At 36.9% G+C, this 24,021-nt stretch overlaps 2 protein-coding genes and 1 long non-coding RNA gene across 3 annotated transcripts in view; all 3 read left to right on the top strand.

The window, feature by feature from the left end:
• The first annotated feature begins 5,358 nt into the window (after window positions 1-5,358).
• On the top strand, window positions 5,359-15,865 carry LOC113108051 (RNA-binding protein 44-like). The gene is made up of 16 exons (XM_026270877.1): window positions 5,359-5,533; window positions 6,363-6,447; window positions 6,636-6,742; window positions 6,845-6,919; window positions 7,014-7,065; window positions 9,593-9,723; window positions 9,802-10,745; window positions 10,828-10,889; window positions 11,870-12,028; window positions 12,136-12,301; window positions 13,988-14,075; window positions 14,153-14,260; window positions 14,408-14,478; window positions 14,568-14,641; window positions 15,093-15,324; window positions 15,587-15,865. The coding sequence occupies exons 1-16, from the start codon at window positions 5,386-5,388 to the stop codon at window positions 15,863-15,865; spliced, it is 2,781 nt and encodes a 926-aa protein (XP_026126662.1). The 5' UTR covers window positions 5,359-5,385.
• Window positions 12,252-14,028, top strand: LOC113108581 (uncharacterized). Its single transcript, XR_003292798.1, has 4 exons — window positions 12,252-12,301; window positions 12,387-12,427; window positions 13,802-13,874; window positions 13,988-14,028. It is a non-coding gene; the product is annotated as an uncharacterized LOC113108581 (long non-coding RNA).
• A 1,541-nt stretch (window positions 15,866-17,406) lies between the features above and the next one.
• LOC113108580 (integrin beta-5-like) overlaps window positions 17,407-24,021 on the top strand; it is a 28,805-nt gene continuing 22,190 nt past the window's right edge. The window contains exons 1-9 of the mRNA XM_026271781.1: window positions 17,407-17,546; window positions 18,044-18,129; window positions 18,383-18,590; window positions 18,681-18,930; window positions 19,963-20,131; window positions 20,754-20,915; window positions 21,744-21,839; window positions 21,935-22,024; window positions 23,225-23,359. Of these exons, the coding sequence (XP_026127566.1) occupies window positions 17,465-17,546; window positions 18,044-18,129; window positions 18,383-18,590; window positions 18,681-18,930; window positions 19,963-20,131; window positions 20,754-20,915; window positions 21,744-21,839; window positions 21,935-22,024; window positions 23,225-23,359 (1,278 nt within the window). The 5' untranslated portion in view covers window positions 17,407-17,464. The remainder of the gene's footprint in view (window positions 17,547-18,043; window positions 18,130-18,382; window positions 18,591-18,680; window positions 18,931-19,962; window positions 20,132-20,753; window positions 20,916-21,743; window positions 21,840-21,934; window positions 22,025-23,224; window positions 23,360-24,021) is intronic.

Below are 24,021 nucleotides of genomic sequence, written 5' to 3'. Positions count from 1 at the left end.
CTTATATATTTTTGCAAAGTCTGCATTTATTTGATTTTATTGTATAAGCTGTATAGTTCTGCCTGTAACAGATACTTTATGTATGTTTTAAGTGGATCCCTGTGTTGCAGCGACTGCACACCAGTGGTTACCGGACACCCTTTCCTGGTGGGTTCGACAGCAGGGCCTTTAAATGAGGTGCAGCTTCTAAAATAACGGTTTTCTCATGGAACGAGGGGCTTGTCTCAATATCCACCACAGAAGGGTTGTCTGCACTTGTACAGGCTTAACCTTGTCCCCTCACAATGTGTACCTTACACTGCTGAGTTTATAATCTGTACTGGGTACAATAAACTGTCCATTCTGCTTCACTTGCACTCTTGTGTTCTGCTTTTTCTTCTTCCATATGTAAGTATTTCAATTGACAGAATAGCCACATGTTTGATATATATATATATATATATATATATATACACACACAAACATACAGTACTGTTCAAAAGGTTGGGGTCAGTTAGCTTTATTGATGTTTGTTTGCCAAGACGGCTAAAATATACAGAAACAGTAATATTGTGAAATATTATTACAATTAAAATTCTATTTTACAATCTCATTTATTCCGGTGGTGGCAAACAGAATTTTCAGCTTCATTACCGTAGTTTTCAGATCCTTCAGAAATCATCCTAATATGCTGATTTCATACTCCAGAAACATTTCTTATTATTATTAGTGTTCAAAACACTTGAGCTGCTTATAATTTTTGTGGAACTATTTTTTTTTAATTCTTTGATTAAATAGAAAGAAATATAACACTTCAACATAACAACCATAGAAATATAACACTTCAAAAAAGGAAACTTTCATATATTCTAGATTCATTACATGCAAAGTAAAACAACGTTTTTATTTTTGATTAGAGCTTACAGCTTATGAAAGCAAAAAAAAAAAAAAAAGTATCTCAAAATATTGGAATATGTATATTTGAGTTTATTTAAATGAATCATCCCTACAGTATAAATTCCAGATTATCTCCTGTTCTTTGAAACCACAATAATGGGGAAGACTTCTGACTTGACAATGGTCCAGAAGGCAATCATTGACACCCTCCACAAAGAGGGTAAGTCACAGAAGGTCATTACTGAAAGGGGTGGCTGTTCACAGAGTCCTGTATCAAAGCATATTAAATTCAAAGTTGACTGGAAGGAGGAAATTGGGTTTGAAAAGGTGCACAAGCAACAGGGATGACCACAATCTTGAGAATACTGTCAAGCAAAGCTTGATTCAAACACTCGGGAGAGCTCCATACGTAGTGGACTAAAGCTGGAGTCAGTGCATCAAGAGTCACCACACTTAGACGTCCTCCGGAAAAGGTCTACCAAGCTTCTTCTGAAACAGAAAAAAACGTCAAAACCATCTAACCTGGGCAAAGCAGAAATAGAACTGGACTGTTGCTCAATGGTCCAAAGTCGTCTTTTCAGATAAAAGTAAATTTTGCATTTTATTTGGAAATCAAGATCTGGGTCCGTATTCATAAAGAATCTTAATGCAAAAAGTAGCTTCTAGTGACAAAATTCTAAGAAAGTTCTTAGAAATGTGGGCGTTTACCCTTAAAATTAAAGAAAAAATCCTAGTAAAGAAAGAAGTAATTCAGAAAGCATCTTAACCCTTAAAAGAGGTCTTAAGGTCAAACTTGTTAGGAGCACAGACGACGACTTTTAAGAGGAAATGGCAGAGAGAGACGAAGAGGCAGAAGAAATGTGTTGCAGACAATGGATGACAGTGAGTTAATAAGACGGTATTGATTATATAATAATTTATAATTTAATATATAAATTAAAGTAATCACTACATTACGATATTTGGCAACTGGGAAAATGCAACAATGCAATAGTGATGATTTGGGTCTGTCACAAACTTCTGTAAGCAGAGTGATCACACAAACAATTACAGCACTTTCAGAACATCTTATTGTGTCGCAGTTCATTTCGTTTCCACTGGACATTCCCACCTTGCAGGCTCAAAAAACTGCATTTATGAATATAGCAGGCTTATAGGTGCACACAAGCAGAGGGAATGAACCGTTAATAGTTTGTGCTATATGCTCCCATGTCTGCTTCTTGTCCCTTGCTGTGACACCCAGCCCGAATTTTCCTTTAAGAATGGCCTTGTGTTCATCCACTAACTGGGCTATCAGTAAACACTGTTCCTCTGTCCAGTTTGGCTTTCTCGCCCTTCTTGGTTTTGATTCCATGTTTGATACATTAAAACCAAGATTCAAACCGCCACTTTAATAGGACAGCAATCACTGCAATTGGAAAGAGTGGAACAATTTTTATCATTCTAAACCAATCAAATACCTTATAGGAAATTAAAAGCATGGTAAATAAAAAAAGGATTTATATACACACATATAATGTGTGTGTGTGTGTGTGTGTGAGAGAGAGAGAGAGAGAGAGAGAAAAAAAACACTGCTCCACAAAACGCCATGGCCAAAAACCTTGCTCTCCTCCTTCTTTTTAATTTTCTTCTTAAAACGAGAAGATTGTAATTGTGCTGGCTCCGTTGGGAAAATAACTTTAATATTGCAAAAAGAGCTCCACTGTTGGATCTAATTTTTTCAAAAAATTGGAATTGAGCGTTAAGCCCTGCAGTCTGAACGTAGCCTTAGAATCTTTATGAATACGGGCCCAGGAGATTTTGGTGTACTTTATGCTCCCATCGGCTGACAAGCTTTACGCAGATGCTGATTTCCTTTTCCAGCAGGACTTTAGCACCTGCCCACAGTCCCAAAACCACTTCCAAGTGGTTTGTTGACCATGATATTACTGTGCTTGATTGGCAAGCCAACATACCTGACATGAACCCCATATTGAATCTATGGGTAGAAAGATGAGAAACAGTCGATCTTACAATACAGAGGAGCTGAAGACTCAGTAGTGCCTCAGCAGTGCCCCAGGCTGATCGCTTCATGCCACACCCCACTGCTGCTGGAGTTTGTGCTAAAGAAGCCCCGGCCTAGTATTAAGTGCAGAAATAAACAAACTTTAAAGAACTTGAACTTTTCTGTTTTTCAAATCCTTTTTTTATTGATCTTAGGAAATATTCTAATATTTTGAGATACTGGATTAGTAACTTTCATGAGCTGTAAGCTCTAATCATCTATCTATCTATCTATCTATCTATCTATGGACACACATCCCTATTTTATATATATATATATATATATATATGTGTGTGTGTGTGTGTGTGTGTGAGTGTGTAAATATATATATATATATATATATATATATATATATATAAAATATAAAAGTCTTTACTGCCACTTTTGATAAATTTAATGCATCCTTGCTGAGTTATAACTCATTTTGAGTTACAAAATATATATATAAATATTAAATATACCTATGTTTAATTATTTATATACCTTATGTTATATATATTATTATGTGCATATGTGAAAACTATAAAGGCTGTTTCAGATAATGGGCTGGCAATTGCTTTCTTGCACTGAATATGAAACTCTATTCTCTATTGATCAGCCTTTATTCAGTTAAAGGCCTTTTGCTGTCCCAGGGGCTGCACTGCCCTTTCATCAGGGCATTAGATGGTTAGCTAATGTGTGTCGGCTCATATGGTCATGCTGTAGGCCTCCCATCTATGATTATTTAATAACTTTGTATGGATGGGTAGACAGCATGTGCGATACTATATCTTGCACTTATGTCATAACATCCAAAGCCTCAATTATTCATCCAAACCCATTTATGAGCTTCGTACTGTTTGCACAACACAGTGCATTTATACTTTAAGCATTTTCCTTATCTTTTCATTCTCACACTAAGACTCAATTCATAATTGCATTCTGTCTTGATGAATTTCATCCAGGAAGAACTGAAAACGGAGGCGCTCCAGATTGGGGCTGATGTTAGATCTCCGTGGCACCATTCCTTACCCCATTCTGCTCTAGAAAAGCACTGTAAATAACCCTGCAGTCAACACAACCATTTTATTTCTAGCCAACTTCATGCTGTAGTCTATAACTGACTAATGCAATAGAGAAGAACACTATGAGCAATTTATACATTTATGCAAAGAAGTTAATGGCTAGGTCCATTAACATATATTTTGCACTTTGGTCTGCTAATGACTTTTAGTGAAGTATTGATTTCACTCAGCAGAACGACAGCTAATGCATACCATTTGCTTAGGGTACGTCTTTTAGCACAATGAAGCAAGAAAGAGCTAGAGATGTGACATGATCTAACTCACTACTATTTATTTTGCCATGTAAGCAACTGTCCACCTGCTTAGAAACAGACTGAAATTAAATTTACTGTGATTATAATACATGCTCCAATTTATGAATTTTACTTACGACAAGTCAATTGCTGGCACTCAGAGCTTGACCTTTTTTATTTAGACATTGATCTTGTAATTTACTTTAAGTAATTTGTTGTATGCTACAATTTACCATAATATAAATACCTATGATATAATAACTTAAGCATTTTTTTAATGAATTTGAATGTTTAAAAAAGCACAGGGAAAGGCGTCTTTCTTTTCTTTTTTCACTAACTAGTTAAGAGCAAAATAGGATTTTCCTGCTTATTATAAACCCAATCCAAGTCCTGAAGAGAGTTCATTCATCGTGGTTTGTGTTCTCTCTAGTGGCCACATCAATAATAGCATTCACACGATACCAAACACTAGGAATCACCAGATGCTCGTTTTATAAAGCCATATTTGGTTATATAACAACTTAAGAGTCTCATGATTTTGGTTAACATGGTATTCATAAATAATGTAATAATGTTCGGTTTTGTTTTTCACTTGTTTTAAACAGCTTTCTATAAGGGTCAGTAGAGGGCGAAGGGGAACATTTAATTAAACCTCTTTAACGTTACCTACTTTTACCATATTTAATACATAACACGCAATAAATAAAAATCAATATATATATTATTGTTTTAATTAAGTGCATCGTGGTTGTATTAAACTGATCCTGCAGACAAGAAATCACAATAAATAATCTTATAAATGACAAGATGCAATACGTCATGACGTAAAATAATGAATAGTTGATTTTCTGTAAGAACTCATTCACAACTGATAATATCTCAGTGAGCGTTAAAATTGGCTGGTCAAAATAGTCAAGTTAACAATTACACAAGTGAGAGCAATTATGTTTACACTCCTATCGTACGACATTTAAATGTAATTGATATGTAAATGAAATGCTTATCTGGCGCCAGTTTATTAAAAAATCGCGCAGCTGTAGCCCTTAACGTTAATCAGCTTTACCTGAGGTGAACAAGGTCTGCCGTAGTTTTGTTGTCGATAATATCTGGTGCAAACATATTCTAACGGTCTTTTTCTTGAATTTGGTGATTTAAATCGTTTCAGAACATGTGGTACCCTCAACCTGTCGACGTCGTGCCGTTACCGTTCGTCTTTGAGTCACATTCAATAACATGTGAGGATCTTTCTGCCAGAGCCATGTGGCCAGTCTTTCCCGTTGGCCAAAGTGCGTATAATGCAGTGAACGAGATTAATGGTAAGTTATATCATAGACAATTTGGTTATATAGAGCCCAAGGAAGTCGGGTTGGAGTTGGTCATTTCTAAACGAGGCTTTAAATCTGGTGTATTTTGGGTAACGTTAAGGTTAATACATAACGGTCCACTTTACCGTTAACTACCCTATTCAGAATTAATCGTGGGTTTACCCAGTTTTCCTTCGTGCATGACGTTTTGTTAACAATTAAAAACTCAAAAAACATAGAATTGTAGTGCGTTGGATATGAACGCGTTTTAGTAGACCATGTAATAACGTGGATACCTTTGCCCTTTGGTCCTTTTAAATTTCGAGCGCGCGGACATTTAATTGAATGTGCAGTGCTTCCGGTGTCATCCGCTTCCAGTTATTTTATGAGGTACTAAAGCTGCTTTATATTCCAAACTAGTATTTCTTGTCGTATTATTTTAATTTATCATCGTAATAATAACCACTGCTTTGTAGTGCAAATCATTATGCAGTTTGATGCACTTTATTTAATCTTATATTAATATCCCTAGAGCAGCTAATGAATCTAAAGTCTATCATCTTCATAGAAAATAGCTTAATTTCGCGTGTATATACCGTGTCCACAGTATAATAGATACTTCTGAGATTTAGATAACGTTACCTAGCGCCATCGCTCGTTTTCGGCGCGCGCATGATCTTGTGTGGTCAACGGTCAACACCTCAGACTCGTTTAAAAGTTGGACTTGGCTAACATATAGATAATTTAGATATGGCATAAATAAGCTGGTAACGTCAGGAGAAAAAAATCCATCAGATAATTAGTGTAATCAGACATAACTTGTATATCTTTTTTTACTCAGTGTTGCTGAATTTCTTGTACATCTCTCAAGGCTTTCATAATCATCCACTGTACACCAATGATGGAAGGAAGTTTTTGTTGAGGAGGTAAGCAATTGTTAAATAAAGGTTTAACCAAACTCATTTGCTTCAAACCTTCAGTAAGAAATTTCACAAACAACCTTTTAATCGTACACATCAGTGTGCTTGCATTAGATCACTTTGAATCAGTATAATTTGAATTACCACTGAGCCTTGTTAATTTGAGGAGGACAATTGTGCATCTTGTGTTGTAGGTCACTGTTCGAGCTTGTCTTGGCCAATGACTATCTGGAGCTCACAGATCCAAAGTTGCTTGGATGGTTTCTGTGTTTAACAGCAGAGGACAGAAACTTAATTAAACGTAAGGGCATATAAATTATAAAATGACCTTCAATTATTGAAAGCATTTGAGCAGTAAGTAAAATGCAGGTCTATAGGGAAATTGTGCTTTCTCATCCAACAGAAGAGGGAGGGCTTCTGCCATTTTTACAGAAACACCCCGCACTTCGAGTAGACCGACATTATGTTTGTGTGAAATGTGAGTTCAGTTGGTAAAACATTACTAAGAATGGATGTTTATTTTGTCAGCAAGTATTCTGTATACAGTGTAAAATTGATCTTTTATAATTTAGCAAAAACCAGAGGAAACTGCATTCCCCCTCCAACAACTATGTCATCAAATAAGTAAGTAATTTTATATATATATATTTATATATAATTAATTTAATTTTAATATATATATATATATATATATATATATATATATATATATATATATATATATATATAATTATTATTATTATTATTATTACTTTAAAAAAAAAATGATGTTCAGTTTTTTTCTGCTGGGGAAGCCTTCCCCTGGCTACCGAGACTTGGGGCAAAAAAAGCCACTAAATTGGACAAAAATGCCCTTCTACAAACAAATCTATTATGTCTATTTCTAACAAAGTGAATATGAATAGACAGTGTCAATTGCTGCATTGAATTAAGATCTGCTGAGCTGCATAATCCTAGTGCTGCTCTCTGCACTTTAATGCTAATCAAAAAACTTAAGACAAAAGACTGCACACTATTCTCTACTAAATAACTTTTGTAACTTTAATAAGTGTAGCAGACCTCATCTGAATGACGACCAAAACTTTACTATTTTAAGATTGTGTCCTTTTTCACTCCAAAAAAATCACCATAAGAGCTAAACAAAACAGAGCACGAGAAGTGCACATTAAACTCTGTCTCTCAGATGCATTATCATAAACATACAGCGAATTACACAAAACACTTATTACAACTATCAGTAAACAAATATAAATAGATCTCATGCCATTTCGGGGAGTCCTTAATAAACGGACAAACTTTAAATCCGAAGAACTGCATGTTTTCATTACCCATATAGCGCCATAGACTAGAAAACCTGTAAAAATAGAGTCCCGCCTTAGTAAAGGTGAGCTCATAATTATACTTACAAAAAATATTAAAACATATACAAAAACAAATTAGAAGAGTAATCATAATAAAGTCTGTTACAATAAAGGATTAATATTTATTTAATTTATACAGTGACGTTATTTTATGTTTGTTTACTTTATTTCTGTACCTGAAAACTTCAATCTACCTAAAAAGCACAGTTTTTTTAATATGTATTTTTGATCTGTTGTATTTTTTTATTTAGGCCTGCTGAATGTTAAATGGATCCAATCCATGTTCATAGAAATTATTTGATGATGCAGCAATAATTTAGCTTAATTTAATGTGTGCTTAAATGCTTATGTAAAACATGATCAAAATACTAGCTATTTTGATGGCAAAATTTCAAATAAGAGAGGAAGTGAAAAATATCTTAATCGGCCAATAAGAGTTTGTTAAAATCTGTGTCGGCCCCAAAAAATCTTATCGGTGCATCCCTAATTCACACAATTCTGTTGAGCTTAGGAATGCATTGGCCAATCAGAGCTGTTCCTATCTTCGCTGAAACTTAACAGTTTTGTTGAATGAGCACGTGTTTGCTGACTTTTTGAATAACTGTACAATTTCTAAAGTTTTTATTAAATTGTAGTCACGTTAAATACAAATTCAGTACCATTAAACTTATTTTTTTTTTAGCCTACATGACAACCATGTCTGGTTCTTGCCTTAAAAGAGGGGTTTATGGATGTTTTAAGGGGTCATATGAGGTCATTTCAAGTTTTCCTTTCTCTTTGGAGGTTAAACTCTTGGTGCATAAAGATCTGTAATGTTGTAAAGACTAAAGTCTCAAACCCAAAGAGATATTCTTTATAAAAGTTGACTCGTCCACACCCTCCTAAAATGCCTCATTTAAACACGCACCCACATGTCTACGTCACTGTGCGGCACAATGAAATGCATAAAAAGAGTGAATAAGTCATTTATAATCTGTAATTATGTTCTCACTGCATGCTAAAATGCCTAATTTGTATTGGGTTTTATTGGTTTTGTCTCGTCGCCCCAGGACACAGCATCTCAATACGATGAGGGGCATAACATTTCTGTCACACGCTTGAGGCATTCGGCCAATCACAACGCACTGGATAGCTGACCAATCAGAGCATACCTCGCTTTTACAGAACGATTAGCTTAAACATAAACGAAACGAAAAGCATAAACACATTGCGTTACACCACATGCACAAACTATATTTTAGCAACGCTATACGACCCCTTTAATACATTTAGCCTGACTAATGGCACCAAGTTCCGGCATACATTTTTTGTCTTTTTTATAATCCATTTCTCTCAGATCTAACTTCCAATATGGAAGAAAAAGCTATTGCTATTTGTTTTATTGCAATTTTACATTTCTGCCTTATATCGATTAGACAATAGTTATTTTCATGTTATGGCTGATAGCCAATAATGGCCTATATAAAGTTCTGTATTTTGTCCAAATTAACAATTGGTCGTTAAAAATGTTTTTGATTTTAGATTAGCTTAATATTACATTAAACACAAGTTTAAAATATTAACTTTGAGTGATAATTGATTACAAAGATATTGTAAATGCAAAAAAAAAAAAAAAAGAAGAGGGAAATCAAATGGGCAGCACAATTATTGAATAATAAAGATATATTTAGAAAATGAAGTGTGGGTACTGAAGGGTTTTATGCATTGGCTGTTGTCTGGATTTTGAGATGTGGTGGTTGCTCTCAAAAGATGAAAGCATTAATATATGCATGCATGTGTCTATTTTAAAGGTCAAGGTACCCATCGTTTTATGGTGCATCCCAGTGTCAAAATTGTGGAACCAGTTGTCCATTTGGTTCCAAGAAGTGCAGATGTTGTGGCTTTCACATTGAGATTTCAGAAGACAAAGTCTGTCTGTCGGGTGAGATATTATAGTCCTGCCGTAGACTTTTGACACCTAACTAAGAGCTAGAATACTGATTACTGCTTTATTGTTCAGAGAATGAGAAACAACTTGAGCTGCTACCAAACAATGTGAAAGAAGAGCTGATCGTCCAAAATGACGCAACTATTGGTTGCACACAGAGCACCCTTAATACTCAGAAAACAAGATGCACGCAGAGCTGTGATTATGGACGCCCTGCTGCACATCCTCCTTCATACAGTAAGGGAATGTGTCCCCATGCCCAGTGCCTGTCTAAGTTGTGGGAGGAAGTAGAGAACAGGGAGGACACCAAACACTTTAAGGACACGACAACCCAGGCAAATTTCTCCCTCGATATGGAGCTGGATATACAGAGTCGGGTTCAGAGGAATGACGATACCCAAAATTACCAAGACCTATCTTATGTACAAGCGGAAGAATCAGATTACCACACTCTGGATCAGGAAGCGATGGCAGAATACTACAGTTTCAGTAACACCAGCTTAGACCATTCGGCATGGAGCGATGGCACCCAGAGTACAGAGGCAGCCTACAATGATTCAGTCATGGCCACCAAAGGTAGTACAGAACTATCAGATGAACCTTCTAATGCCACCATGGCCACTGCTGCAAACTCTACTGATTGTTTCTCTTGCCTTGGCAATTCTTTCGAGCTGGACAATGAGTCAGGAGACCATCAAGAAGACATAAGAAAGAACCATGACTCACTATATGAGCAACAACTCAAAGAGATCAATGTGGGACCTTCACTGAAATCCAAATGTGGTGCTTCAGTTTCTGTGGACCAACTAATAGATGCCTGTGGTGATTTCAGAGCCTGTTTCACATCTTCATGTGCAACAGAGGTTGATCAGATCTTCCAACTGAAAAATGTTGCCACTGACACAGACCTGCTAGCTGTCAGCCATGAGAAAGATACACAAACTGTGCAAAGAGGCACATCTGAAAAGAACACCATTACTGAAGTCTGCATGTCTGATTTAGATGTCCTAACAGAGGTATCTTAATTTCTAAATGGTTTGGTTGTTGTAGTTTATTTTCAAATGAGCTGAGTATAACGTGCCCATCATTTACTCCTAGGAATTCATAAAGCTAAAGGAGACAACGGATGAGCTAAAACAACTGAAGAGCAGAAAGGCAAGGTGATTTGCTGAAAATGTTAGCTGTTGTACCAAAAAATGAAAATTGTTGTTTAGTCACTCTCATCTCATTCCAAAGCCATACGACTTCTGTTCATCTTCTAAACACAAACCAAGATACTTTTAATGTAACTTTCTGAGGAGGATTTCTGAGCTTCATTTGAAAGTGCATTCTACCATTTGAAAAGTGCATCAATCAAGTACATCTGATTTGCCACTTACCATCTTTTATGTGCTTTATGATTGAATGTTGATCAGTCGTTAAAGTATCACAGTATTTTCCGCACTATAAGGCGCACCAGATTATAAGGTGCACCTTCAATGAATGGCCTATTTTAGAACAGTTTTCATATATAGGCCGCACCGGATTATAAGGCGCGTAGAATAGAAGATACTGCAGTAAAACCTTTGACTGGGTTTGCGTTATGCATCAACTAGATTGAGCTGTGCTAAAGGGAATGTCAACATTTTGCCTTGATCCATATATAAGGTGCTCCGGATTATAAGGCGCACTGTCATTTTTTTTTTTGAGTAAATTAAAGGCTTTTAAGTGCGCCTTATAGTGCGAAAAATACGGTATTTTGATTGTATTTTTTATTTTTTTACTTCGTTCAATAGTTAGTAACTTTTCTTAGTGTGATTATTATTTTTTTTTTTTGTAAATGTAAAATGTCCAAACTACTGTAACAAGCTGCTTAAGTGCGTTCAGAGCATTGTTATTGTGGTTAATATTACTTTTTTATTAATTAGAGATTATAGAGATTGCTGTATAGGATTTCCATTTATACCCAAGATACACATCCTTGAAAGCCAGGAATTATGCTTTTAAGTGTAAAAATTCTTCAGTGAGATATTAAACACTTTTTATTACAGTTAATATATTTTTAAAACAGTGCTTCAGTCTTCACCACTTTTGTGCATCAAATCATTTGGTGTGGTTTAAAGTGCCTAGAATGATCATGTCATGTTCTTCTCGGCCCTAGTCCTGGCGGTGACCACTGCAGGACAGTTTGTGGATGTGACTGTGCCCAGCGAGTGACGAGAGCAGAACTGCGTCTTCTCACTCTTCAGTTTGTCATGTGTCAGCAGCACTGCTGGAGACGCTACTTCACCTCCCCACAGGGTGAAAGTGTTCTTTGGGGGTAAGAGATGGCTCACAGAAGGATTTGTATTATGACAATTTGATACTTTTCTTTTAAGGTATTCTGTCCTAACCTTTGAGGCCAGCTATTTTTTGTATGTTCCTTAGGAGCGAGGGCCTTCCAGACGGCATAGCAGAAACACTGAATACACTACAGAATGATTACAGTGAGATGAGGAAACAGATTCTAGCAGGCACTCCTCTGGAGAACCTTAAGCCCCTTTCAGTAGACTCTGAAAGTATAACTACAAGGGCAAACTACAGCCCAGCATCGGTATGACAAAATCTGGAATTGTCAAGAATTTGGAAATATATGATCTGATATATATACCGTAGTTGGTAATGAGCTGTCATTTCAGGTACTTGAGGCCCATTTAAACTCATTAGACTGTCCAGGAAGGTAGGTGGTCATGATGTTTCAAATAAATATCCTTGAAAGTAACCTTTTCACAGAAGTTGTAAATAACTGGTATGAGTTACACTGGTGGACAAAATTATTAGAAAACTAGTATTTACAAAAGCTAAAAATTATTTTAAGTCAGTTATTTTCATTTTTTTTTTGTTGTTGTTGTAGTGTGTCAGTAGGAAATATCAGTTTAAATGTCTAAACATTCATTTTGCCATTAATTGTAATAATAATCCAGAGATTTTTGTTTGCACAAGGAGTCTGACAGCAGCCAGTGCTCCACACAGACATCTGATCTCATCATCATCAGTCTGTCTGGAATAACATGAAGAAACTGAACACACTGAGACGGACTCAATCCAGTAGAGCACCGGCTGTTGTCAGACCCCTTGTGCAAACAAAAATCTCTCTGGATTATTACAATTAATGGCAAAATTAATGTTTGGACATGTAAACTGATATTTCCTACTGACACTAAATGAGAAATGGTTCTCAACTGACTTACCTGGTTACGGTAAATAAAGGTTTATCTACAACAAAACATAGAAATAACTGACTTAAAAAAATTTAGCTAGTGAATATACTAGTGTTCTAATAATTTTGACCACCTCTAAATTGTTGAAAATGTCAAAGAAAGCGTAATTGTAAACCTTGAAGATTGTGCTTCCACGTTGCACTTCAGAGCCAGGACGCTAGAGGGTGACAGTGGTTCAGTCAAATCAAAACCTAGAAATATCTGCAAACAAGAATACATATTTATTATTATAATGTTTTTTTTTTTTATTACTACTATTATTCTGCAAGGATGCATTAAATTAAGTGCCAGTAATGAAAGAATCAAAAGATTGCTATGAATGATGTTCTTTTGACCTTTCTATTTATCAAAGAATGCTGATAAAAATGGTTTTCAAAAATGTTTCTTGAGCACCAAATCAGCATATTAGTATGTGCATGTAACACTGAGGACTGGAGTAATGATGCTGAAATTCTGCTTTGCATCACTGAAATAAAGTACATTTTAAAATATATTAAAATAGAAAATAGCTGGTTTAAATGTAATATTTTACAATATTACTGTTTTACTGTATTTATTCAAATAAATGCAGCTTTGGTGAGCATAAGACCCTTCTTTCAAGAATATGAAAAAATCTCACAGCTCCAAATTTTTTAACAGTAGTATAGATGAATAAATATGAAACTTTTTCTGTCCTGTGCTCGGTTTTATTGTACTTTTTCCCCACATAATATCAGTTTAGCCTGCCTGAGCTCTGTTTCGTCACAGTTTATATACACTGAATTTTGCTGTTTGATGGGTAATGTTTGTGTATAGCCTTATACATGTTCAGAAGTATTATTTGTTATGTATAGTACCATTGCAAGTGGTCGAAGAGTGGATGAAGAAAGTGAAGAGATGAGAGCACCAAGCACTGAAGCTGCTTTGGTAGTTCATTCACATACTATTATTTATTTGATTAAATTGTGATGAATCAACAATTGTATCTGAAATATGAGTTTGTTATGTTGGAATGGCCAGTATTTGTCCTTTCTGAATAGGATGACACAAAAGGTGGCAGCAACCAGCAAAATAAAGCTCTGGTCCTTTTACCCAAACAGCCAGGAGCTTCGGCTGAGCACAACCCTGGTATGAATCTCAAACTGAGAAAAGAGAAATAAACCAGAATCATTTCTCAGCAGTGTTTGATATGCATGCTATGGTAGGTGTCATCAAAGATCCGAATAGCACCGAGGCTTGGTTTGATGCAGAAGAGGAACTTGGGTCTCCAAATCAAGATGGAAAAATGGAGAAACTGAATGAAAGGAAAGAAAGTATGGACTACAAAATGGAACAACATATGAAAATGCTGTTATATAAGCCTAAACTTATAATTGTGAAGCTGAAATAATGTTTATGAAAGCACCTCATTGCTGTAGGCTAATGGATTTAGTTGACTGATATTTGCTACTCTTTCACAGAGACTGATGGAGATGAATCAAACCACAGTTCCCTCTTGTGCATTACAAGCTTGCCTGGCAATATCACTGAGGTAGAATCCACACAAATGTGAAGTTTTCAGTGAAGTTAATTATGGCCTCTAGGAGGCAGCAGCCACCACTAAATGTTCTTTTTCTGTAGCATGAAGTGCTGCTTTGGTTTGAGAAGTACAATGCCACCAATGTATGCATCTCCACTTTCAGCAACAGTATGAGGTAAGGTATAAAATATTTATCAAACCTGATTAGAATTTTGCAGTTTTTTTTCCAAATGAAATTGTATTTAATGCATTACACCTTTCTTAGACGCACTAATTATCAATCACAGTAAATAACAAACCTTTGAAGTTAAGTATTAGAGCGTAAATAACCATGGACTAAAATAGTTTCACAAGGCTTCTTGCAGGAAAACCTTGCTGAACTTGATAATGACTTGACTGGGTATGACTACTCATTTTGCCTAATCTCAATGTGCCAGTACAGCAGCTAAGAGCCTTCAGCTCCACACCCAAATTGTGATGGTTACAGTTACCAAACTGGCAGTTTAAAGAAACAGTGCTTGTTTTTTATATTAATCTTTAGAGATGCAGAATGTAGTCGTTCTGGGTGTTAAAGCATTATCAGAGATTATCATTAATGAAATGCACTCTTGTCTGTCCATATGTAGGGCAGCTATTGTTTATCTCAAGAGCCCCAGTGATGCCATGGCAGCAGTTAAAGATCTACACGGGTGCTCCCTCCAAGGCCACACTGTCCAGGTGGTGCAACTCCACGGGCCTGTCTCAGCTGATCTTAAACTGATCTGTGATCTGCCCCACAGCACCTCAAAAACCCATACAGAAGAAGCTGCTGGGGATGGACTCGGGATGAAGGGTGTAACCTATACTTCTTCACCTGGTGTGAGTATGAAGTAGAAGGCTTTTTTAGAAAGCTTGCTGTGTCCAAAACTAGTTAACTTTCTATCACTAGTACTTTGAAATCCAATCATGTGTGTGTATTTAGTGTTATTATGAGCTAACATAATTATAATAGCTAACTAGCTAATGTGTTCTTATTTTAAATTATATGTACAAATATTCTTTTATAAATTAGTTTCAGTTATTGCTAATATCATACCATTTTAGCTTTGTTCCAAACCCTTATGATATGTTTTTGACTCAGGGGCTGCGCTGTAGTGTGGACCGGTTAACCAATGTCTGCGACTCGCCCACAGCCTCTGGCACCTGTGTGCCACAGCACTACGCCACCATGGGAAGCTTTGACACCATCATGGCCCGGCTGTCAGAGCGTCACCCAAATGTAGGCCGCCAGAGGATCGTTGATGCCCTACTGGAACTGCGGGCCAAACATCAGGGCTTCCTCAGTGGGCTTCCTTTAAAATCTATAGTGGATATGACCTCTGAGCTTCTAACACAGGCCTCTACTGTGACACATATTTGAGTTAGTACTGTTTTAAGCAGCGATAAAGACCTTGTAAATAGTTCCCTTGACTAGTATGACTGGATTTCAGTTGTCAGTTCGTTGTTGTTGGGGTTTTCTTCAGCTAACTAATGTTATCTACAGCCATTTCATTTTAATTCATTAATCAGAGTTCTCCTGGAGGTGGAGTTTTTTTTTTTTTTTTATTCATTTTAGGTTTTCATCTCTGCTGTTATCAGTTATGCTAAGTGCATATGGAAGTTTCTTTGTGTTTCCTGAATAAAACAGTTTTCCTGTGTTTCCTATATTGATTTGATGAGTGCAAGCCCAGGCACAGTGTAGAGCTGCACATTTCAAATGTGCAAATTTCAGAGCATTTCAAGTCATGTGACCAGGGGTCTTTTGCTATTGTAAAAATGGTCAGTGGTGGAGGGACCCTTTTTATCACTCCTGTCAGCTCAGGTTAAACTAGAACCACTTTATATTCTTGAAGGTACCTAATGGGTTCTCCACTGTTCTTTTTGTAATGTAATTAGTGATGGTCACATGACTGCTGACTTCACTGGATGAAATTTCCGAGCCAGATCTTAAAGGACTTTGATTGGGGGTTCTCAGACCTCTCCAGGAAGTACCCCCAGCACTGCACTTTTCTGTCTCTCCCTATGTCTGACACTCACACTTCAGGTCTTGAAGTCTCCACTAATGAGCTGATGAGTTGAATCAGGTGTGATAGATGAGGCAGACATACAAAATGTGCAGGACAGGGTTGAGAACTACTGACTTAGATGTTTAATGTACTACTGACATTAAGGTTTTTTTTTACAAAGTGCTCTAAACCTACTTTTACGAGAAAAAAACAGCATGCAACAATTTTAATGTAATTTGTCAGTTGTAAGTGAGAAACTGATTTGTACTTTAGTGCAAAATATGATTGTTCAGTCCATAAAACACATGTATTGATTACTAAGATCAAATCGTTGAAGAGTTAAATGTCCTTTTAAAACTGCTTCGTCCTCCCCTCATATTCTGGCTAGCCCCGCCCTTTGCTTTTTTATTTTTTATTTTATTGGCAAGTACGTTTGAATGACTTGTTTACTGTCCAATCAGTGCATGCTTTGAAGTCGCCCTACCATCCAATCCCAGCGAGGGGGGGATTTGTTGGAAGTGATTGGGAAAAATCCTCCAGTCTCTTCTCCCATGGGCGGAGTCTAGATTAACGTGAGGGACGCGGCAGGCACTCAACTATTGAACTTACACGCTGAAAACAACCGGATAATGAGTAAAACAGTCTGTTTACAAAGTTTAGATGTGTTTGCAAACGAATATTTGAAACTCAGTATGGATGCAGTCAATGGGGAATTATTGCAGTGGACCACAGACAGAGTGCGACAGTAACAATAACTTCGAATGTGGATTATAGTTCAGAGTTTTCTCCTATGTTTACCAGTGCGACTCTAACTTCAGTCATATGTGCTCCGCAGTGATGTGGACAGGATGGACACAAAGAAGACCTCAGCCACTCACGATATAATAAACGGACATTTATAATATAAACGTTTTTATACAGTTGGACAAAAACAAAAGTTTTGACGTTGAACGGTTTTGATTTTTCAAGGAATAATGTGGAAACCTTGCCCATTTACACGTCACCCGGCCCTTCTAGTTTACATAGTCTTGGAAATATTTATTCTCAGCGTCAAAGGTAAGTGTAGTGCAGTGTTTAATGAAATGTCATCTAAATGCTTTATCTGATTTCGTTTACATAAGTAACAATTCAAATAGGTATACTACATAATAAATTAGTAAATGCAAATACATGAAATAAATATTATGAATTTTGTGTTTATATATATATATATATATATATATATATATGTGTGTGTGTGTGTGTGTGTGTGTGTGTGTGTGTGTGAATAAATTGTATGTTTGAACATTAATTTGCCTTTCCCTTCATTTTTGCAATTCATTCCATCTATTTACTTAGTGTTTAATGTATTTATTTCGCCACAATGATAATGAGGGGAGGTCAGTTTGACCCAATTACTTTTCTATGCAATTCTGTGACTTTGTATCGTTTCTCATGTTTGTGTCGATGAATCACTTGTGTCGTAGAACTCCTTGGTTGTAAGTGTCTTTAGATCAAAAGGTGTTAAATGCATATACTCATAATACCTATCTGCCTTGCAATGGATTTTTTAGGTCTTAATGTTTGCACGAGCGGCAGCGCCACATCTTGTGAAGAATGTCTCCTCATTCACCCGAGCTGCGCCTGGTGCGCGCAAGAGGTACTGAGACACTGTGATTGACAGAAGATCTCACAAAACCTGATGAGCTGCCTACCTAGACAATACTTTTAGCCAACAAAGACTAGTCAAATATTGTCTAGTTAGGCAGACGGGCCACTGATTTATTTATATTTATTTGAATATACTTCAATCCAGGGCATTACTGCTGTATTTCGCTGCATTTGTGGGTTTGTTCGTTTATTTAATGGTTTTCTCCCATCACTCACCACAGCAATCTTTTTCCCTGATTCAGGACTTTGGACAAGCTAGAACTCTCAACTCACGATGTGACTTCAGCCAGAACTTACAGAAAAGAGGATGTGATGCCCCTTTCATAGAAAATCCCAGGAGTGGCAGCTCTCTGTTGCGGAGCAAACCTCTGAGCTCCAAAGGTTCTGGGGTGACCCAGTATGATGTCATCCAGATATACCCACAAAAGATCTCTCTTAGCTTAAGGCCCGGTAAGGCTTCTGAGAAGGACCCATTTTAATAAATCATTAGTAGATACTTTGTAATAGCAATGTCAGTTTAATGACTCTTACATTTTTCAGGTGACCAGACCTCATTTAAGGTACAAGTGCGTCCTGTAGAAGACTACCCCGTCGATTTGTACTACCTGATGGACCTCTCGCTCTCCATGAAGGACGATCTGGACACAATCCGCAACCTTGGCACCAAACTGGCTGAGGAAATGAGGAAGCTTACAAGTAACTTCCGCCTTGGCTTTGGCTCTTTTGTGGATAAGAACATCTCACCCTTCTCCTACACAGCCCCCAAGTACCAGGACAACCCATGCAATGGGTAAGAAAGGACTTCTCACAGATGTGTGATGAGCTGTAAACAGGTTTGGAATTGGCTCTCCTTATGTTTAAATTAAAATGCAAAAAGGCCTTTTGCCCTTTAATGCCCTTTGTTATGCAATGGAGAGAACAGTGAGAACTGTTTGGAGTGGACACAGTACTTTTTCTTCTGGGGAAGTGAATGTGTCTTGATTTCTTTCCCATGTGATACTAAAAATAGTCCTGCTTTGGCATTGACTTGTCTTATGGGGAAAGTGCATCATTGAAAATTCAAAAAGCTCTCAGCATCCCACAGTTCTGTACTTGTTAACCACAGTCTTATGTCACAATTTAAGGTAAACACTTAATTTAGTTTAGAGAAACATTTAAGATATTTGTCCTGCTTTCACTGGTGGTTATCTTTCTAGTCCAATGGAAAATAGTGGTAGACTTATTGGAAAGTGTGACAGCAGATTGAGGTTGCAAAGCCAGTACAGCACATGGCCTAGAGAAGCTATTACCCCTTGCTGCCCACATCCCATCACGCATCAGTGACCATGTAGGTTATGCTTTTAGTCCTCTTGAATGCTCACTGTACCACAACAGATTTCATACAGATAAATGACAAGGCACATACCATATTTCACAAGTACATGTACTCTATCCTTTCAAAAATATTTTTTTACAATTTGTTATTATCTGACTATATTTCATTAATTCGAATAATTAAAAACAATATTTTATACATGTATACTATGTATTATTGTGCATATAAAATGCTGTGTTTAATATAAGACTTTTTGCACATGCTAATATTATGCATATTTAAATAAATAACAATTTTAATTTTAAGTTTTTTAGTGCTGGTTATTTACATTTAAATAGTTTTTAATGTGCTTAAAAAAAGTTTTAAAATGATAATTTCATGTATATTTAAATAAAAAAAAATGAAGTTTATAATAACATGCTTTCAAAAACACTATCATTATTATAATGTATGATTTCAGTATTGCTTTTTAAGCTTCTGATTTCTCTCATTTTTCTCTTGTTACAGATATAAGTTGTTCCCAAACTGCGTCCCTACGTTTGGCTTCCGTCACCTTTTGTCTCTTACGGACAAGGTTGACCGTTTCAATGAAGAAGTGCAGAAGCAGCTGGTTTCGCGGAACAGGGATGCACCGGAGGGGGGGTTTGATGCCATTCTGCAGGCTGCCGTTTGCAAGGTAAGCAGTCAGTAGAGACAGGTCATTTTGCTAACAGGTCATCTAAGCTTCTTTAACTCCTTCAACTTCCTATAGAGTCAGAAAGCCTGTCCAGCAAGAGAGTTGATGTCTTGTTATTGTGCTGTGCTATCTGAGCTTTATCAGAACAGATACAGGTGTCTGAGTCCTAAAAGAGAACACACTATTATAGCATGACATCATAGGCTGTAAAAAAATATTTGCTTTGGTGTGAAAGGCACGATCATAGCAAGCATGAGAGAAAGACACTGTGTGGTTTACGCCGAATTAATGAGGAGAGCCTTGCCCATTTATTCACTGTACAGTATGTGTTTCGCATTTTTTTCAGAATTGCCTGAGCTTCCTGTTTTGAAATATTTAGCCATCTAAAATGTTAGTCAGCAGCATGATGTCTGATATTTAAGTAGATGGTGGACTTTTTGTATGTATATTTTAGGTTAAATATATATGCATCTATGGATGAAACTGTACTGGTCTCAAATTTTAAACACCATCATAGTTAATTGTTTGCTAATGGCGAGAATTGGACCTTAAGATAAAGTGTGGCCAGAGATATGAAAAGATATATGCTGGCATAAATGAAAGTTTAATCTTACTGTGGCAGGAGAAGATTGGCTGGAGGAAGGAGGCCTATCATCTCTTGGTGTTTGCCACCGATGACGTCCCTCACTTGGCTTTGGACGGCAAGCTTGGTGGACTAGTGCATCCTCACGATGGACAGTGTCACCTGAACGACAAGAACGAGTATAGTGCTGCAAACCAGATGGTAAAGCATCATCTGAACCAAACAAATGTTCATCCAGTTTATGTGAAGACATTTGGGTAAATAGATTGACCGTCTGTATGAGATTAGATTGTTTTATTGTAAACACACTTCAAGCCTAACTGTTGGTCCTCAACTGCCATTTTCCATTATTTCTTGAGTTTAAGATATAAAGATTGTCTGAAAAGCTTAAACCCCAGCAGGTTTCTGTTTTCTGAACCGTATTAAGAAACCTTCAAATGTGTTTAGGTTTTAATGGGAAGGTTTTATGCACTTGTTTCCTTCTCTTTTGACCAGCTTATGTCTCTTGTATATTCATAACTTTTCTCTCTTTTTTTGGGAGGTTGGGGGCTTTGAACTGGCAAAAAAGCATTTTTTTCCCTCATCTATGTCAAAGTGCAAGAACAGATGCTGCGCTAGTCTCTGTGGAGTTTGGGTTTCATCCTAAACAGCTGAGTGTTTTGAGAGAGACAGAGCGAGAGAGAGATCAACCAGAAGAAAAACAAGCAAAAGCAGTGTGTGCTTTCTACTGCAGACTAGGATTTAATATTTCTGCATCCATCTTGTTCTGTATAAAACGTTACTCATGTGCTTAACACATCACTGATCATTCATTACAGAGATTGAGCACAAACTCCCAGGATTCTCAGGCAGGTCATAGCAGAGGACACCTGTAACTGAATACAGAGGAAATGGGTGGAAAGGATAAACCGTGGCGGGGAATCAGAAGAGCGATGACTTCCTTTTGCAAACTCCCTAACAGAAAGAGTACTGCAGGGAGTGTGGGAATGAAAAAATGCATCTTACTGATACATGGACATCTCTCCACAGGACTACCCTTCACTCGCTCTACTTGGAGAGAAACTGGCTGAAAACAACATTTTCCTCATCTTTGCTGTGACCAAAAGACACTATGTTCTTTACAAGGTATCTTTCATCCATCAGAAGCTATTTCGATCATCGTTGAGCTGTTTTTGTTTTGAGTTTAATGTGTTCCCCTCAATGTTTTTTTTTACTCGTAGAATCTCACCGCTTTGATTCCTGGGACTACAGTGGAAATTTTGGACCAAGACTCCAAAAACATTATTCAGCTAATTGTGAACGCATACAATGTAAGTTGTTCGTATTACCATATTGTACTGTGGGTGGATTTTTAAAAGTTCTCATAAAATAAAATGGGCTCTTGTTGACCCCATAGCTGATCCCTTCATGCTTTTGTTCCCTGTAAAGTGTGTCGTATGTGTATCTCATGGTTCAAGGTTGAAGCTGTGATATATAGTGACAGCCCATTATGAACGCACTGTTCATTTTTAGGGAATGTGGTAAACACACTTCAGGGTCAGGCAGCTCACAGCACAGTACTATATAAAGTGTACAAATTGACTCCAGTTTAATTGGCAACCAAACTGATTACCCTGATTGTTTTCAGCTAATAAATGGTTAGGAATTGAATTAGGAACAGATGATGTTGTGGAGTGTGATTTTTAGGAAAGCTTTGCTCTTTTGCTGTCTTCACTGCATGATTACATGAGATAAGGATTTTGTTAGTGAAGAACATTTAACGTGTTTGCCTTAGTTCACACAGTAATTATTGTAGACTGGTATTTTTTCTGTTTTTTTTTGTTTTTGGCTGTATTGAAAGTGCTGCTTTGGTTTAGGAAATGGACCCAAAAGATGTCACAATGTTGTGGAGAGCTTCTTTTGTAGTGGAGGACACTTTTGCACATGCATTTTTATATAAATTTAATTTAACACAAACTTCAAAAAAGTACATTATTATTTATTTTTTTATTTTTTATTTCTGTCAGTAGTAGCCTTACTAACCCTAAATGTTTGTACAGTAGAGTAGATCCACTGGACATCTGCCTCAAGGTTTTGCAAACACAATTAAGCACCATGGGAAACCATGTCATAAGATAGCTCTGATGATGTTAGAATGATGTTACATTATGAAGAGAAATTCAATAATCAGTTTATAACTGGTCACAAACACTGACCAAGTATCAAGCCAGGGTTTTTTGTTGTTGTTGTTGACCAAGTTACTTATCTCTCCTGACTTTTAGTTTACACCAAAATATGCCAAAATACCAAAGGCTATGATTACTGTCATGGATATGATCTATTTTGGTGTTGTTTTGAGTGGTAGTGTCCTGGCCAAGAGGATGATTGTTTGTGATTTTAGTTTTTGGTGCTAGAGCATTAAAGAAACCAAGTATGTGGTATTTTTTTTTTCCATTTTCATTGAAATTGTAACCAGTGAATGTTAGAGGCTTTTGTGTTTTGTGAATGATTTTGTTTTTGTTTTAATGTAGAACATCAGGTCAAAGGTTGAGCTGAGCGTATGGGACCATCCTGAAGATCTCAGTCTGGCCTTCACGGCCACCTGCCAAGACGGCCAGCCCCTGACCGGCCTCCGCAAGTGTGCTGACCTCAAAATCGGTGACACTGTTAGTACTTCATACTTTATTAAATATCCCCAGTGCCTTTTACACCAACTTACTTGCTGTACATTATTTACTCAATGAGAACATGTAAAGTTTGAATAATATGCCATGTTCTGCACTCGCATGTCATTATCCTGTATCAGCCACAACAGACTTACAATCTATTTGGAGTAAAATAGTCAAGAGAGCCCTCTTTAGGATTTAGGGAACTAAATATTATTGTATCATAACATGAGGATGACAGATTCATAACCTCAAGCACACTAGTTCTAACAGTGCTTGTATTAACAGTTACTTTATAATGCTTTCGCTTTACAGTGTTCACATGTTGTTGATTGTAGTTGTTGGATCTCCCATACATTCTTACATTGTAAAACTTCTATAGGACTACTTGGTACATGTCCTCTACTCTTGCCTGTACCATTCCCATTCTGCATAATTGAATGTAGAGAAGGATCGTGAGGGAAAGTGGTGGGGTAGAGCTGAATACCCTCTCTGAATGGAGCAGCCAGGGCCTTTTTGTCTCATCCACGAGGGAAATTTGTCACACCGTGCCCAAGTGCCAATCATGCCTTTAGAAAGGGGAGCGCAACCCAAACAGAATCCCATGTGTCACTGACAGTTCTCCCCTGAACCCTCTGAGGAGTCTGCTGCTGCATTTCAAT

Source organism: Carassius auratus, chromosome 9, assembly GCF_003368295.1.
Source record: "Carassius auratus strain Wakin chromosome 9, ASM336829v1, whole genome shotgun sequence".
Lineage (NCBI taxonomy): Eukaryota > Metazoa > Chordata > Actinopteri > Cypriniformes > Cyprinidae > Carassius > Carassius auratus.
This window is presented reverse-complemented; position numbering and strand designations above follow the sequence as displayed.